This window comes from Hyperoodon ampullatus (assembly GCF_949752795.1).
Source record: "Hyperoodon ampullatus genome assembly, contig: scaffold_514, whole genome shotgun sequence".
Taxonomy (NCBI): Eukaryota; Metazoa; Chordata; class Mammalia; order Artiodactyla; family Ziphiidae; genus Hyperoodon; species Hyperoodon ampullatus.
In genome coordinates, this window is record NW_027640759.1 from 7,530 (window position 1) to 22,907 (window position 15,378).

Sequence of the window (15,378 nt, forward strand, 5' to 3'; positions counted from 1 at the left end):
TGCAAGTCACATGGCGTGGCAAAAAAAAAAAGATGAAAAAAAGTGGGATTCACATAGTGACACCCTTCCAAAGAGTACAGTATGAAAAGGGAGAGGGAGGAGAGTAATTTTATATTACAGAAACCAGACAAACACTACCTCAGCCAGGTGATCAAGGTAACATCCACAATGATATAAGGCATGCTGATAGTTTGTACCTTGATACAGTGTGGTGAGTATGGCACTTCACCTCTGTAGTTTTCCACCCATAAACCTGTAGCCCCAGTCTAATAATGAAAAAAGAAAAGCAGAAAAAGTCCAATAGACAGGCCTTCTGCAAAGTGTCTGACCAGTTAAGGTCAGGTCAATGTCATAAAAACTGTAATTAACTGTCAAGGTCATCAAAACCAAGAATGTCTGAGGAACTGTCACAGCCAAGAGGAACCTAAGGAGACTTGATGACTAAATGTAATGTGGGATCCTGATTGGGATCCTGGAGCAGAAAAAGGCCATTAGGTAAAAACTAAGGAAATCTGAATCAAGTATGGACTTTATTTAGTAAGCTATCAGTATTGGTTCATTAACTGTGAGAAATGTACGATAACTAATGTAAGATGTTAATAGTAAGGAAATAGGTGGGTGTACGTGAGAACTCTTTGTACTATCTTCACAGTTTTCCTTACATCTAAAACTATTCTAAAAGAGTGGATAGATACTTTGAACAAATAACTTCTACTCACTTGGTTAGGTCTCTTCTCATAGTATTCAAAGTTGATCACACAGAGTTTACAAGGATCAATTACTTATAACTGGGAAGGTAATAAAACACTGTGGCTTTATAATGTACTTTGACTAAAACTGAAATGATAAACTTCCAGGGAATCAGAGATGATGCCTAAATTTGTCTTCATTATCATCACTTTAAGAAGGGAACAGTTGAGGCTAAACCATAAATCTAGACAACGGTAACTGACATGGGTGGATCTGACTCACCGAATCACATTTCATGGCTTATGCTATGTAGGTAAAATTAACAGTGACTAAAACTGAAATCACTGACAAAGGTTGCTCCCGGACCATCTGAGATAGTCCAAGTACTGACTCGGCTCAAAGGAAATAAAACTGAAAACTCTTGATCTCACCCCAAATAATCATTCTGCACCCTGTCTGAACCTTGGGCTCTCTACCCACCAGCCTACTCAAAACCACGACTGAGGGTGTCCCGCTGCTAAGAAACAGACAACACACAGGGCATTCCAGGCCATCAGATTAGTAGCCAAGAAGGAACCATCAAAGACGCTAGCATGGTCCCCTTCGGAGCTCGCTGATCTTGACTTAGCATCCTTCCCTTCAGGAAAAGCATTTGGGGATCTCGCCTTTCAATTGGGCCCTTTCTTCAAAGCAGTCTTACTTCACAACCCTGGACACATTTGCAAGCGGGGTCTCTCAACTCCGCGTGATACTCGAAGCTGAAGATGAAGATTAAACGTTCCTCTAGAGTGTGAAGGCCTTGGAGACGCCTTATTGGTGCACTAGCAGTTCTTCATTTTGTGGGTCGAACACAGTTGGGTAAAAATAGGGTGTTAAGAGTTTGAAAAAGATTGTGCACACAGTTTCAGACAGTTCATGAGAAGAAAGGCATAGGAAGTTCCCACGTGGGGCTCTCCGCTTCCTGTGAAGTGTAAATTTTCACAAGCTTCTCCCTCCTCAGGTCCTCATGTAGTCGCATTCCCTACCCGCCCTATCCCACTGGGACCACCATGTTCCTCTCGTCGATCTCTTCAGACCCTAGACTAAGGAAGTGACCGAAACACGAAGCCTTGCGTTCTTTTCTTCTACCCTTTTCTTCTCTCAGGGACTGCTCAGAGAAAACCGAGCCACCGACAGCGCGGGGGAACGGCGCCAGACTCGAGGCGCGAAGCATCAGACCCATCCGCACGACGGCAGCCACGGGCGCGCGAGGGGGCGGGGCGCTCGCCTCCCGCGCACCTGACCAAGGCCCTGCCCTCTGCCCGCGCCCCGCCCCCAGTCCCGCCCAAGAGCCCAGCTCGGCCTACGCGCGCGAGGCTCCGGTTCACGCGAGCGTTCTCCTGCGCGTCCGCTCCCCCTGTAGCGACGGACGGGTAGGGGAATCGACTCTCGTCGGTTTGCTCCTCTCGGTGGAGGAGAGATGGGGAGGCGTTGCGCTGGGGCTGAGGTAGGAAGGAGCCCGCCCCTCGACGCCTAACCCTCCCGCGACGCTAGAGCCTGAGCCGTGATGCGAGCGTGGGTCCTGCTCTCCGCGGTGCTCTGGTACCTCACAGGAGGTGGGGATCCTCCCGCCAGGTCCCCTGGCCTCTCCCATCTTCTCCGTCCTGCCTCCTCCGCCCCGCCCCGCCCCACTCTGAGCCCTGGCTTCTCTTCTACGTAAAAAGTTGGTGGTTTCTTTCCTCCGCAGTTGGATGGCAGCGTAATTCCGAGCGCACTGCGAAAGGCTTCATTTATGGCAAGCCGGGACACCCAGGTAATAAGGACCTCTTCACCCGCAGAGTCTGCCCGAAGAGCCGGGGTTCCGTGGCTCTGCTAATGTTCTTCCCGAGGAGACAAAGGGAGCAAACATTTATTGAACGTATACTGTGTGCTCTGCACTTCCCGAAGGTTGTTGCATCGTTTCATCCTTACAGCGACGCCACTACGCCTCAGTTGTATCACCCTACCTAAAGCTGCATAGCTCGTTAGGAGCTAAGATTCAATTCCGATCTCTTACTCTGATGCCACCTCACTTCCAGGTGTCCCCGCTGCTTTGCAACATGCGAGGCCCCCTGAGAGGAGTGATTTCCGGGGCTGGAAGTCCTTCTGTTTGGAATGCCCTTATCCCTTCCCTTATTAACTAGAACTCCTACATATCCTTTACGGCTCAGCTCAAATGTCATTTGTCACTGTGATGAAACTTTCTCACACTCGCCAAGGAAAATTAGTCACAAGGCTAATTTTAGATAACTTTGGGCCGGTTCATAGCGTTGGTCAGCTTTGGAATCTCTCCGTGTTTGGCGGCCCTCCCCTTCCCTGCCACCACCAAATTGTAGGACGGTGTCTTCTTTATATGTTCAGAGCCTGGCATTCAGTAGGCTTTAAAATTAATATCTTGTGGGACTGTATTAGTTCCAAGCACATTGTTGCTGCTTCCATCAAATCCGAAACAATAGGTATTGCAGAAAATCTTCCTTGTCTGTCCCATTTAATTATTTTTCCTAACAGAGGAAATTTATAGTTAAATATGTTTGCCTTGGGGATGACAATGATCATCTTTAAAATAGTTTTGCAACCAAAAGATCCTATTCTGATCTTTAATTTGATTCCACTAACTCTTCAAATTTTTTTTATTCTAGTTCTGAATCTGTACATCAAGATGTATTATGTACATTTTAGCAACTAAGACGCGGCGCGGCCAAAATAAATAAATAAATTGATAAATAAAGATTAAAAAAATAAAATGTATTGTGTACATTTTTATAAACAACACTATAATATCACAGAAAAAAAAGAAAAAATATTCACTGTAGCAGTCTAGAGTTTTAAGATCTATGAGAAGCAGAACGGACTTTAGCATTCCAAATGTTATAATGAAATGCTGATTTTTAAAATAGTGTAATCCAAAAAGAACTAATCAAAGTAACTTTGGGACAAAATGGTAGGAAGTGTGTTTCTTAATTTAATTTTGCTATATAATGTAGTTATACATTGTTTTATTTTGTCACAGTGAAATTATACGTAAAATTACATCACAGTAGCCCAAACCTTGTCTGTATGGATTTGAAACGCGCTGAAAAAGAAACAGTGGACCCCACCTACTTATGGGTTGGGCCTAATGAAAAGCCCTTAACAGGTAAGTTATTCGATTTTAATATCTTCTTAATGATGCGAACATTTTTTAAGAAAAGCACTGTCATTTATTGGAATGAACAAATTGAAATTTAATTTTAACTACAGATTCACTTACTCCATATTTAGAGAATCATATTATATCTTGGTCTGTGCCTTATTTTCTCCTTAGGCAAAAACTGAAGCAGTAATTTTTGTACCTTACTTCCCAAAGCTGTATTAGTTCAGAAGTTTTTATAAAACCTAAAATTTATCCTTGCAGCACCTGTGATAGGAGATGAGGTAACTAATATGTAATTTTTCACGATGTTAGGAGGGTATCTTATAATATGAGCATTGTTCATTTCTGTGTTATGTGAAGAAATTGCATAGAACTATAAGGCAGTGTGATCTCACTTACAGAATTACTGGCATAAATCAATTGAAATTAGATGCCAAGAAATGAATTAAGGAAAACCAAAATATATTTCAAAAGCGTACTTATCTCATGTGGTTTTCCATTGAGTAATATGACAGAGTTAAGATTTTGTTGAATTCTTGAAGTTAAAATAGTCCATTAATTTTTAAATTTTTGTATTTATTTGTAACCCCAAGTTTACTAAATAATGTTTGAATTGTTACATGTTAAATACCAAGCAATTTACTCTTTCTGCTTAGGAAATAATAGAATAGATATAACTAAAACAGGAAAGCTGATGGTGAAAGACTTTCTGGAGCCTTTGTCTGGACTTTACACATGCACTCTTTCTTATAAGACTGTCAAAGCAGAAACCCAAGAAGAAAAGGTAGTAAAGCAGAGATATGACTTCATGATCTTTGGTAAGAATATAGGCACATTTTAACTTAAACATTTAATATGGATCCGAATTAAGTATATGGTTTCTTCATTTAGTGAAAATGAGTCTTATATATAATCGTTACGACTTACAGAGTATTTTGGGTGAATTTGACTAGGCAAACTCAAAATAGTGTGTCCTAAATAATCCTCTTTCAGCCTCCCACTTCCCACTCTAGGTATGCAGGCACAATCTACATTATCACAACTTTGCCAAGTAATTTAAAAACTGATGTTTAATTCCATAAAAGCAAATTAATGATCCTTTTCACTGGACTGTGCTGACAGCAACACTTCTGTAAATTAAGACCCTCACCATCAAAATCTTATTTTTTCTTGATACTTTTAACTTATATATATAGCCAGCCCACAGAAACCATACAATCTCTTGTACTGAGTGAGTAATATATCAGATGAAAATAATCTTTTTCATTAAAGTTATTAGTTTTATATCTTTTTGTGAGGACAAACTGTTAAATCATTTTATTAGAAAAAATAAAATACCCCCCAAAACCCCATTTTATTAGATAAATTAAGTTTCTGTGCTGGTTTGCAAGATTGATGGGATTTAATATTACATGTTATTTGGAAATTAATGCTAGGCACAATTGTTTTATTCTCATCTTTTTTAAAGCCTACCGGGAACCTGACTATTCATATCAGATGGCTGTACATTTTACCACAAAATCTTGTGTAGGAAAGTATAATGATCTGCTTTTTAAAGTGCTGAAGAAAATCTTGGATAATTTAATCTCTGATTTGTCATGCCATATCATAGAACCATCATATAAATGCCATTTTGTTAAAGTCCCAAAACATGGCCTCATTCCTGAGCTATTTATAGCCTTTCAAGGTAAAAAAAGTTTTAATATTTCTTTAATTTTATGTGTTTAATCTTAATTACAAAATTAATTACCATATTATTATAGAAAGCTTATAAATAGTAGGCCTTAAATGTTTGTTAAGCACTAAAGTATGTTGTTGGTCTTAACCTGGTTGTGGTTTTAAAAATTAACACATTATTTGCCTTCAACTATGATATATTGTTGCCTGTCTTTTAGAACTTAATATCATTTTATAAATATGGGCTTTAACTATGCAGCTAATGTTTAACTTATAACTTCTTATAGAATTTTAAATTGTATTTTTGAGAACTTAACAAAAGGGAGAAACCAAACCAAATTTATTACTATTCATTTTAAAGCCTTGTAGTTACCTCCATTAGCCCCCAGATGGAGTGAAATCATAATGTATAAATCATTCAAATTGTGCACCTTTACTTTATTACTAGAATTACATAGATTGAACACATGCACACATGCATACTGAATTCAGCATTTGGAGCTTTATTGGAATGTTTGGAACTTTTTGGAATCTTTCTGTGAAAATGTTATTTTTCTCCCTCCAGTTAATCCTTTTGCACCAGGGTGGAAAGGTAAATGCAATGAGTCTGTTGACTGTGAAGATACCACTAACCATAATATCCTCCAGGTGAGAATTTCAGTGTAAGGGGAAAGTATTTGAATAGTATACAAAGCTATTTAAAAACTGAAATATGAAGTATTATTGATTTTTGGTTTCAGTTTTATAAACTGAGATTGTTGAGATCTTGGCTATTTAAAAACGTTTTGTTCTGGAAGAGTATATCTGGAATGTTATATAGCTCCCCAGGTTAATATTATGTATTTTTCCTATGACAGAAGGATGGATCACTGGTCTTTGTTCTCCAAATGTAACTAAGCAGCAGCTTGAAGAACAACCTTACAATCATGTCAACCTAGGTTAAAACAGTGGTTCTTCCAAAATTGTATCTGTACTGATCAAAATAGTTGCTCTCTCCTCTGCCTCCTTAGAGGCTAAGGACATAGTCTAAAAATCCCTTCACTCTCCTCCTCTATCCCTGAACGCATACCCTTAATATTGTGCATGGTTTATGGGTTATTATCAGTTATTATTTAAGCCCCATGCTCAAAAAATAAAACAAAATTTACACCATTAGTCTGTAATGCTGATTAGAGAAAAGTTTTGGTTTCCATTTTGCTTGGCTTTTTGGAATTAGAAATAATGATCTCCCGGTTATCTACATATGGAATAGACATGATGCAGATAATTCAGAACAAGTGCTTTTTAACCTCAATTTAGTTTTTCTTAACTGTTGTGCATCATAAAAATTGACAATAACTGGTAAGGTCAAGGCTAAACTAATTTTAGTATTAACATGCAACTTTTCGGGAATTCATCTGTTGTGTAAAGCAATGGCATGTTTGTATTACGTTTCATTGCCTCTGATACAGGAGGAGAAATTTGGTTCATAGTTTAGTAATTGTACTTCTCTCTGGTGTTTTTAAATCTTAGGCAAGAAATCGAATAGAAGAATTTTTCCGGAGCCAAGCATATATTTTCAACCATAACTTTAATAAAACTCTACCAGCTATGCATTTTATGGACCACAGTTTTCAGATAGTACGAATAGATAGCTGTCATCCAGGCTTTGGAAAAAATGAAGGTCTCCACAGCAATTGCGCTACCTGTTGTGGTAATTATAAAATATAAGTATCTAATTATTTAGGTTATATAGTCAGAATTCACTTAGCATAATTCAGTTGAATATTTATAGTGGTTCTCTTTACCAAAAAAAATATGTTTAGTTAAAGGGAAGTAAAAATTCAAAGCCCAAATTTCTAAATATAATTATCTTCATGTATATGAATTCTGCTAATGTAATCTTTTGTATTACAAAATATTTCTGTAGTATTTTTTTTTTTTTTGGCAGTGTTGGGTCTTCGTTGCTGCGTGCAGACTTTCTCTAGTTGTGGCGAGTGGGGGCTACTCTTTGTTGAGGTGCGCGGACTTCTCATTGCGGTGGCTTCTCGAGTTGTGGAGCACGGGCTCTAGGCGCGGGCTTCAGTAGTTGTGGTGCACGGGCTCAGTAGTTGTGGCTCGCGGGCTCTAGAGCGCAGGCTCAGTAGTTGTGGCGCATGGACTTAGTTGCTCTGCAGCATGTGGGATCTTCCCAGACCAGGGCTTGAACCCGTGTCCCCGGTATCGGCAGGTGGATTCTTAACCACTGCACCACCAAGGAAGCCCTTCTGACTTAAGCTACTATACTATGAAAGAAAACAAAATGGTCCTACCTAGAAATTGTAAATAGGAACTAGAAAACAAGAAATAGGAACTCATAAATGAAGCAATGCAGAAGATACTGTAAAATGCTGATGCTAAAGGAAAAAGATAAGATTCTAACTTTTTTCTGTCTTTAAGATCATCAGATAACAATGTTTAAAACTTATAAATGGGGAGTTCCCTGGCGGTCCAGTGGTTAGGACTCTGTGCTTTTCACTTCCGTGTCCCTGGGTTCAATCCCTGGTTAGGGAACTAAGATCCTGCAACACGCTCAGTGCAGCCAAGAAAAAAAACCTCATAAATAATCTTCCACATCTTAACTGGCTGAACATTACTCATAGTATAACAGAGATATAGAATGTCAATGGTGTGACATTAATGGCAATTTGTATTATTGGTATAAGATACCTCTAACTGAAATTTTAATAATCTACTCCATTGTGTTTTCCTCTGCAGTGGTTTGTGGTCCTGGGACTTTTAGTCCTGATGTTGATGTTACATGTCAGACCTGCGTCTCTATCGAAATCTACGGAGCTAAATCTTGCCCATGAAACTTCAAACAAAAACTGCAACGTGAAGACTAGAGGTGAAAGCATTGTTACTTGCTTGTGGAGGTGGCGAACATAAGATGATTTGTTCACATCCCAGAGTGTCATAGATAGTTCCAGTAAGTAAGATCAGTAAGACCAAAACATTGGAAAACATACCTTTTAGAAACCCTAAAAAGATAGTTGACATGGCATTTCTAAGAAGGCATTTAATATCTCCAGTGTGCAAAGGAAGGTGTAAGTATCAGTGGATGAGTTTTACTGAAATATGTTTTGTTGTTTACAATCTGTTTCCATGTACCTAAGACTGTATTAAGGTAAAGAAGAGTAGCAAAGTATAATAAAAACGTTGTACTGTCCATGTATTATTTTGTTTGATATCACTCTTACATGATATAAAGGCATATATATTACCTTTATAATTAGAACCAAAAAAGTTATTTCTTTTGGTCTCTTTGCTTTCAGTTTTTTTTTAGAATAATAGAATTTATTAGTATAGTTTTAGGTTTAAAGAATAATTGAGCAGATATTATACAGAGTTCCATATACCCACTCCAGCCCACACCCTCATCCCTCCCCAGTTTCCCCTATTATTAACATCTTGCATTAGTGTGATGCGTTTGTTACAATTAATGAACCAATGTTGATACATTATTATCAACTACAGTTCATTGTTTATATTAAGGTTCATTCTTTGTATTCTGCAGTTCTATGGGTTTTGACAACTGCATAATGACATGTGTCCACCCTTACAGTTTCATACAGAATAGTTTCACCACCCTTAAAATGCCCTATGCTTCACCTATTCATCTCTCTCCCTTACCCCAGAGCCATTGACAACCAGTAATCTTTTTACTATCTCTATAGTTTTGCCTTTTCCAAAGTGTCATAAACTTGGAATTGTACAGTATGTAGACTTTCCAGACTGGCTTCTTTCACTTACCAATATTCATTTAAGGTTCCTCCATGTCTTTTTGTGACTTAATAGATCATTTTTTATTGCTGAATAATATTCCATCATATGGGTGTGTAAAGGACATCTTGGTTGCTTCCAATTTTTGGTGATTATGAATAAAGTTGCTATAAATATTTGTGTACAGGTTTTTGTATGGGCATAAGTTTTCAAATCAATTGTGTAAATACGAAGGAGCATGACTGCTGGATTGTATAGTAAAATTATGTTTAGTTTTGTAAGAAACTGCCAAACTGTGTCCCCAATTGGTCTACCATTTTATATTCCCACCAGCAATGGATGTGTTTCTTGTTGTTCCTCATCCTCACCAGCTTTTGGTACTTTCAGTGTTTTTGATTTTGGTCCTTCTAATAGGTATATAGTGATATTTCATTGTCATTTTAATTTTAAATCTGCTAATAACATCTGGTCTGAGCATCTTTTCATATGTTTATTTGTCATGTGTATATCTACTGTTCAGATCTTTCTCCATTTTTTTATTGGATTAGTCATTCTTATTGTTGAGTTCTAAGAGTTCTTTGTATATTTTAGATACAAGTTCTTTATCAGATATGTGTTTTGCAAATATTTTCTCCCATTTTGTGGCTTGTCTCTTCATTCTTCTCACAGTGTCTTTCACTAAGCAGATGTTCTTAATTTTAGTAAAATTCAATTTACCATTTTTTTCCCATGGATCATGCTTTTGGTGTCATACCTAAAAACTCATTACCAAGCCCAAGGTCATCTAGGTTTGCTCCTGTTGTATTCTAGAAGTTATATAGTTTCATGGTCTACATTTAGTCTAAGATGAATTAGTTTTTGTGAAAAGTATAAGTTGTATGTTTAGATTCTTTTTTTTTTTTTTTTTTTTTGCATATGGATGGTTCCAGCACCATTTGTTGAAAAGACTATCCTTCCTCCATTGAATTGCCTTTGCTCCTTTGTCAAAAATCAGTTGACTACATTTGTGTGGGTCTATGTCTGGGTTCTCTATTCTACTCCAATTATCAATTCATGTATTCTTTCATCAATACCATACTGCCTTGATTACTGTATAGTAAGTCTTAAATTTGGTTAGTATCAGTCCCCTGACTTAGTTCTTATTCTTCAGTATTGTGTTAGTTATCCTGGGTCTTTTGCCTTTTCATATAAACTTTAGAATTAGTTTGTTGATAACCACAAAATAACTTGCTGGGAGTTTGCTTGGAGTTGCATTGAATCTATAGGTCAAGTTGGGGAAAATTGACATCTTAACAATTTTGAGTCTTCCTATCCAGGAACATGGAATATCTCTTTATTTAGATTTTCTTTTATTTCATCAGAGTTTTGTAGTTTTCCTCATATAGATCTTGTACATATTTTCTTAGATTTATGCCTAAATATTTAATTTTTTGCACAAATGTAAATGGTCTTGTATTTTTAATTTCAAATTCCAAGTGTTTATTGCTGATATTTAGCAAGGCATTTAACTTTTTTTTTAACTTCTTTTTATTGAGGTATAGTTGTTTTACAATGTTGGGTTAGTTTCTACTGTAGTGAAGTGAACTTCCCTGTGCTATACGGCAGGTTCTTATTGTCATCTATTTTATACATATGAGTGTATATATGTCAATCCCAATCTCCCAATTCATCCCACACCCACCCCCCACCGCTTCCCCCCTTGGTATCCATATTTATATTAACCTTATATCCTGTGATCTTTCTCTAATTGCTTATTAATTCCAGGAAGTTTTTTGTAAATTCTTTGGGATTTTCTACTTAGACAATCAAGTCATCTGCAAACAGAACAGTTTTATTTCTTCCTTCCTAATCTGTATATCTTTTATTTCCTTATCTAGTCTTATTGCATTAGCTGGAACTTACAGTATGATGTTCTGTAAGTTCTCCTCTATTCCTAGTTTGCTGAAAGCTTTTATCATGAATGGGTATTGGATTTTGCCAAATGCTTTTTCTGCATTTATTGATGTGATCGTGTGATTTTTTTATCTTTCGTCTGTTGATATGATGGATTACATTAATTGATTTTCAAATGTTGGAACCATCCTTATATATTCAGAATAAATCCTTTTTAGTCATAGTATATAGTTATTTTTATACATTGTTGAATTTGATTTGCTAATATTCTATTGAGGATTTTTGTATTTATTTCATGAGACATATTAGTTTGTAGTCTTCCCTTCTTACGATATCGTTATCTGGCTTTAGTATTAGGGGTATTTAGTGTTAGTGTTAACATTGTAGGTATGTGTGTCAGTCAGGGTCCAATCAGGAGACAAAAAACACAAAGTAATTTGAACAGGGAAGGTTTAATATAAAGAATTGTCAATCATAACAGAAGTAGAATAACAAGGAATTGGATAGTGAGATATAGAGAACCCTAAAGAGTAGAGGGGTAGCAGATATAAATAACAGCTCCTACCACTGGGACTGAGACAGAGTGTCCGTGAAAGACCCACCAGCTCCAAGGGCTGAGATCTAGACCTTATTGAAGAGGGCACAACCATGGGTCACCGGATGACAGAAAAGTCACTGAGGCTGGAAATACACTCTCTGGAACTTTCCAGAGATCTGCCCTCTAGGGTGCCAAGGAAGGCTCTTCATGGGGAGATTTCTCACTCTGCTACAAAACCACGCAAGGAAGAGGGGTGTTGGTGAAGCTGCTGGCCACCATGCACTTCAGGACATGGAGATATAGCACATGCTGCAGGAGGAGCCTGCCAAGGGAACAACCTGCTGCTTTTTGATGATGTCAGCTCAGTTTGACTTTTCTTCCCCTCTCCTTAGAAAATCCCACAGCATGTAGGCACTGCTCTTGAGTTTATGAATTTCTTTTTTTCCTAAGCCAGAGGTATTTTCTCCTTTTATATTTGTTTTTCATCCTCCAATACCCTTTTACTCTTTAGGTTGCTGCCATATTTTCATCTTAACTGTTCACCCTTGGCAAGCTTTCTTTACCCCATAGCTCATGCATCTGGTAAATGTTTCTGAGGCCCTTCTTGATTTCCTTCTTCAGTTTCAAAAGCTTCTTCAGTCCCTTGAAAGGAAGAACGTAGATGAATTGACAGATTAGTATGATCTGACAGATTAGCCCCTCTGGCACAATAATGAATTATGCAGGTCTGAAGGACCCTGAGGTGGCAGAAACATGATTGGTGCCAAAGTATAGTTCCTTAGTGGCAGTGTTTATTTTGGAGACTGCTAGATATGTGAGTTGAAGTTTGGATAAACAGATATTGTGCTATCACTTTGGGTCATCCCAGGGTAACACATTGATATCTAGTATCAGAATCTGGAAACAAATAGACAGCAGTGAAAGTGTTTGGAAAACAAAGAAGATAAGGAAACAGGAAGCAAAGAGAAAAGAAAGTGGCTTTAACCACCAACCATTGAATAGAAAATGTTGCATACCACTCAGAGGGTAGGTAGAGTGGTACACCTCAGTCAGAGGCACACGTCAGTCCAAACGAGCTTGAAGTCCTTTTCTTGCAGATGTAGGTCACAAAGCTTGGACTGGAGAGCTGTAATTTAGACTCCTGGACCCTACCTCATTTCTTTTTTTCTTTTTTTTTTTTTTTTGCGGTACACGGGCCTCTCACTGTTGTGTCCTCTCCTGTTGCGGAGCACAGGCTCCGGACGCGCAGGCTCAGCGGCCATGGCTCACGGGCCCAGCCGCTCCGCGGCATGTGGGATCTTCCCGGACTGGGGCATGAACCTGCGTCCCCTGCATCGGCAGGCGGACTCTCAACCACTCTGCCACCAGGGAAGCCCTGTAAATTGAAACTTTTATCATTGTGAAGTGACCTTCTTTGCCACTAATAATGCCTTATGCCCCAAGTTTATTTTGCCTAATATTAATATAGCTGCACCAGTTTCCTCTTGGTTAGTATTTACATAGCTAATATTTTTCCATCAGTTTAGTTTCAATATTTTATATTTGTTATTTAGATATGTCTCATAAACAGCAAATAGATAAATTTATCCATTCTGACAATATTGCATTTTTGCTGGTTCATTTAGCCCTGTACATGTAATTTCTGATACATTTGGATTTCATTCCACCATTTTCTTTTAGGCTTTTTATTTGTTTCACCTGTTGTAGGCTTCTTTTTCTCTTGTTTCTTGTATTCTTTTTGTTGATAATCTTTTTATCCCTCTGTTTTTTTCCCTCCACTAGTCTGTTCCTCTTCTTTTGATGGTTACCTTAAAAATTATAGCTTACTTACTAAATTATCAAAGTCTAAAATTAAACAGTATCTTTTCTCTTTTCCCAGATAAGGTAAAACCCTTTAGAACACTTTAAATTCATGATATTATTTTATTATCGTTATCATGTGCTTAACCCCACGGGATGCTATTAATATTGTTTTATTATTTTGATATACAATTACTGTTCATTTAGATGTAACCATATATTTACCAGAGATAATAAATAACCTTGCTTACTACTACTACCAGAAACAAGATTGGCATCACCATTCTTGAATGTTTTTCACCTATTCCGTATCTAGAAGTTTCTCCTGCTTCATCCAGCCTCAGCCTCTCTCTGTCTTGCTTGTGCTTCTCTCCTTCTCCATCCTCTCTCCTTCCAGTGTTCCTCTTCTCCGTCTTAGGAGCAAAACCAATAAACTTCTCAGTTTGTTACCTGCACGGTAGGTTTCCCTCTTCTCCAAATACCTGTTGACATCCAACTCTAAAGGATCTTATCTATCCCAAGGTGGTTAAACTAGCATTTCTCCAAAATGGTTTCCTTCCCAACAGGGTCTCTGACTCAGACTGGAGAGATCTAGAAACTATCAGAAGGGGGTATTGCTTGAGCTAAGAGTTCTGAAGAATGAGTAAGAGTAGGTGGAATCCCCCACATCCCTCCAGGCTCAAATAATGACTATTCCAACTGTCCCCATTTCAAAGCCATCTCTATCACCAGTTTCAGCTTCTGGAGCAGGAAATGCTTTACAGACTTATGCAATTAATGTATTGAACTTCACTCTAGAGTCAGAAATGTGAGATGAAAAGAGAGAGAAATCAGCAGATCAAATAGGAGCCTCTGGTTTCTAGGTTAGTTTAATCTCGCTTAGACAGGTAGTCCTTTGCTGGCACTCTGAGAGAACAGAAAAAAAAAAAATTCTTAGTGACAGCTAGTTGAGCCACCCTCATGAAATTCTGGGTGTGTCTCCCAAACTTCCCCCAACTCAAAGGCACTTTTGAAGAAAACAAATGTTTACTGGGCCCTAGTAAAGGAAAGTAAAACTTAAAGTAAACCCTGTTCTCTAGAAACTTTCACATCATTGGAACAGACATATGTATTAATAATTTCAGTACAATATGATGATGCCTTAATAGAAATGTATTCAACATGCTCTGGGCCATACAGAGGAAGAAGTAACCAAATTCATTGGGAAACTAGGATAACTACAAAGGAAGGGATATTAGAGCCTTAACTTAAAAGATAGATAAGGTGGGGGAAGGTAATCCAGGCAGAGGGAGAAAGCAACCTGTATTAAAGCATGTCATTGTAAAGTACATGACATGTTCAAATAAAAGATCAATAGTTCAGCATGGCTGGACTCAGCATTTAAGGAAAAGGGAAAAGGACTGTCAGAGGTAAGAGGGGACCACCCTGTTACCTTTTATTAAACCCTCTCATAGTACCCTGTATTTTTTTTATAACACTTTTCCTACTTTGAACTTCTTGTTCATTGTCTGTTGTTTCACAGTATTCATCCTTAATCCTGGGGAGTCAATAGATACTATCTAAAATTAATAAATCAGGGACTCCCCTGGTTAGTATTTTGCCTTCCAATGCAGGGAGTGCGGGTTTGACCCCTGGTTGGAGAGCTAAGATCCCACATGCCTCTGGGCCAAGAAACCAAAACATAAAACAGAAGCAATATCGTAGCAAGTTCAATAAGGACTTTAAAAATGGTCCACATCAAAAAAAAAATCTAAAAAAAAACAATAAATAAAATAAAATTAATAAATCAAGGGACTTCCCTCATGATCCAGTGGTAAAGATCCACCTTCCAATGCAGGGGACTCAGGTTCCATCCCTGCTCGGGGAACTAAGATCCCACATGCCGTGG

The 15,378-nt window shown here is 38.0% G+C and overlaps 1 protein-coding gene across 1 annotated transcript; it reads left to right on the plus strand.

Moving 5' to 3' along the window:
• The first annotated feature begins 3,748 nt into the window (after positions 1-3,748).
• ZPBP2 (zona pellucida binding protein 2) lies at positions 3,749-8,673 on the plus strand. The gene is made up of 6 exons (XM_079728651.1): positions 3,749-3,844; positions 4,498-4,659; positions 5,310-5,528; positions 6,084-6,166; positions 7,031-7,211; positions 8,255-8,673. Exons 1-6 carry the CDS (start codon positions 3,766-3,768, stop codon positions 8,347-8,349), a joined length of 819 nt encoding a protein of 272 aa, XP_079584777.1. The 5' UTR covers positions 3,749-3,765; the 3' UTR covers positions 8,350-8,673.
• Positions 8,674-15,378: the final 6,705 nt, after the last annotated feature.

Bases quoted from the DNA above. Each gene is read 5' to 3' on its own strand.
- ZPBP2 (XM_079728651.1), top strand. From the start codon at position 3,766: ATGGATTTGAAACGCGCTGAAAAAGAAACAGTGGACCCCACCTACTTA. The intron at 4,660-5,309 runs GTAAGAATATAG...TCTTTTTTAAAG, and splicing joins ATATGACTTCATGATCTTTG to CCTACCGGGAACCTGACTAT. The intron at 5,529-6,083 runs GTAAAAAAAGTT...TTCTCCCTCCAG, and splicing joins GCTATTTATAGCCTTTCAAG to TTAATCCTTTTGCACCAGGG.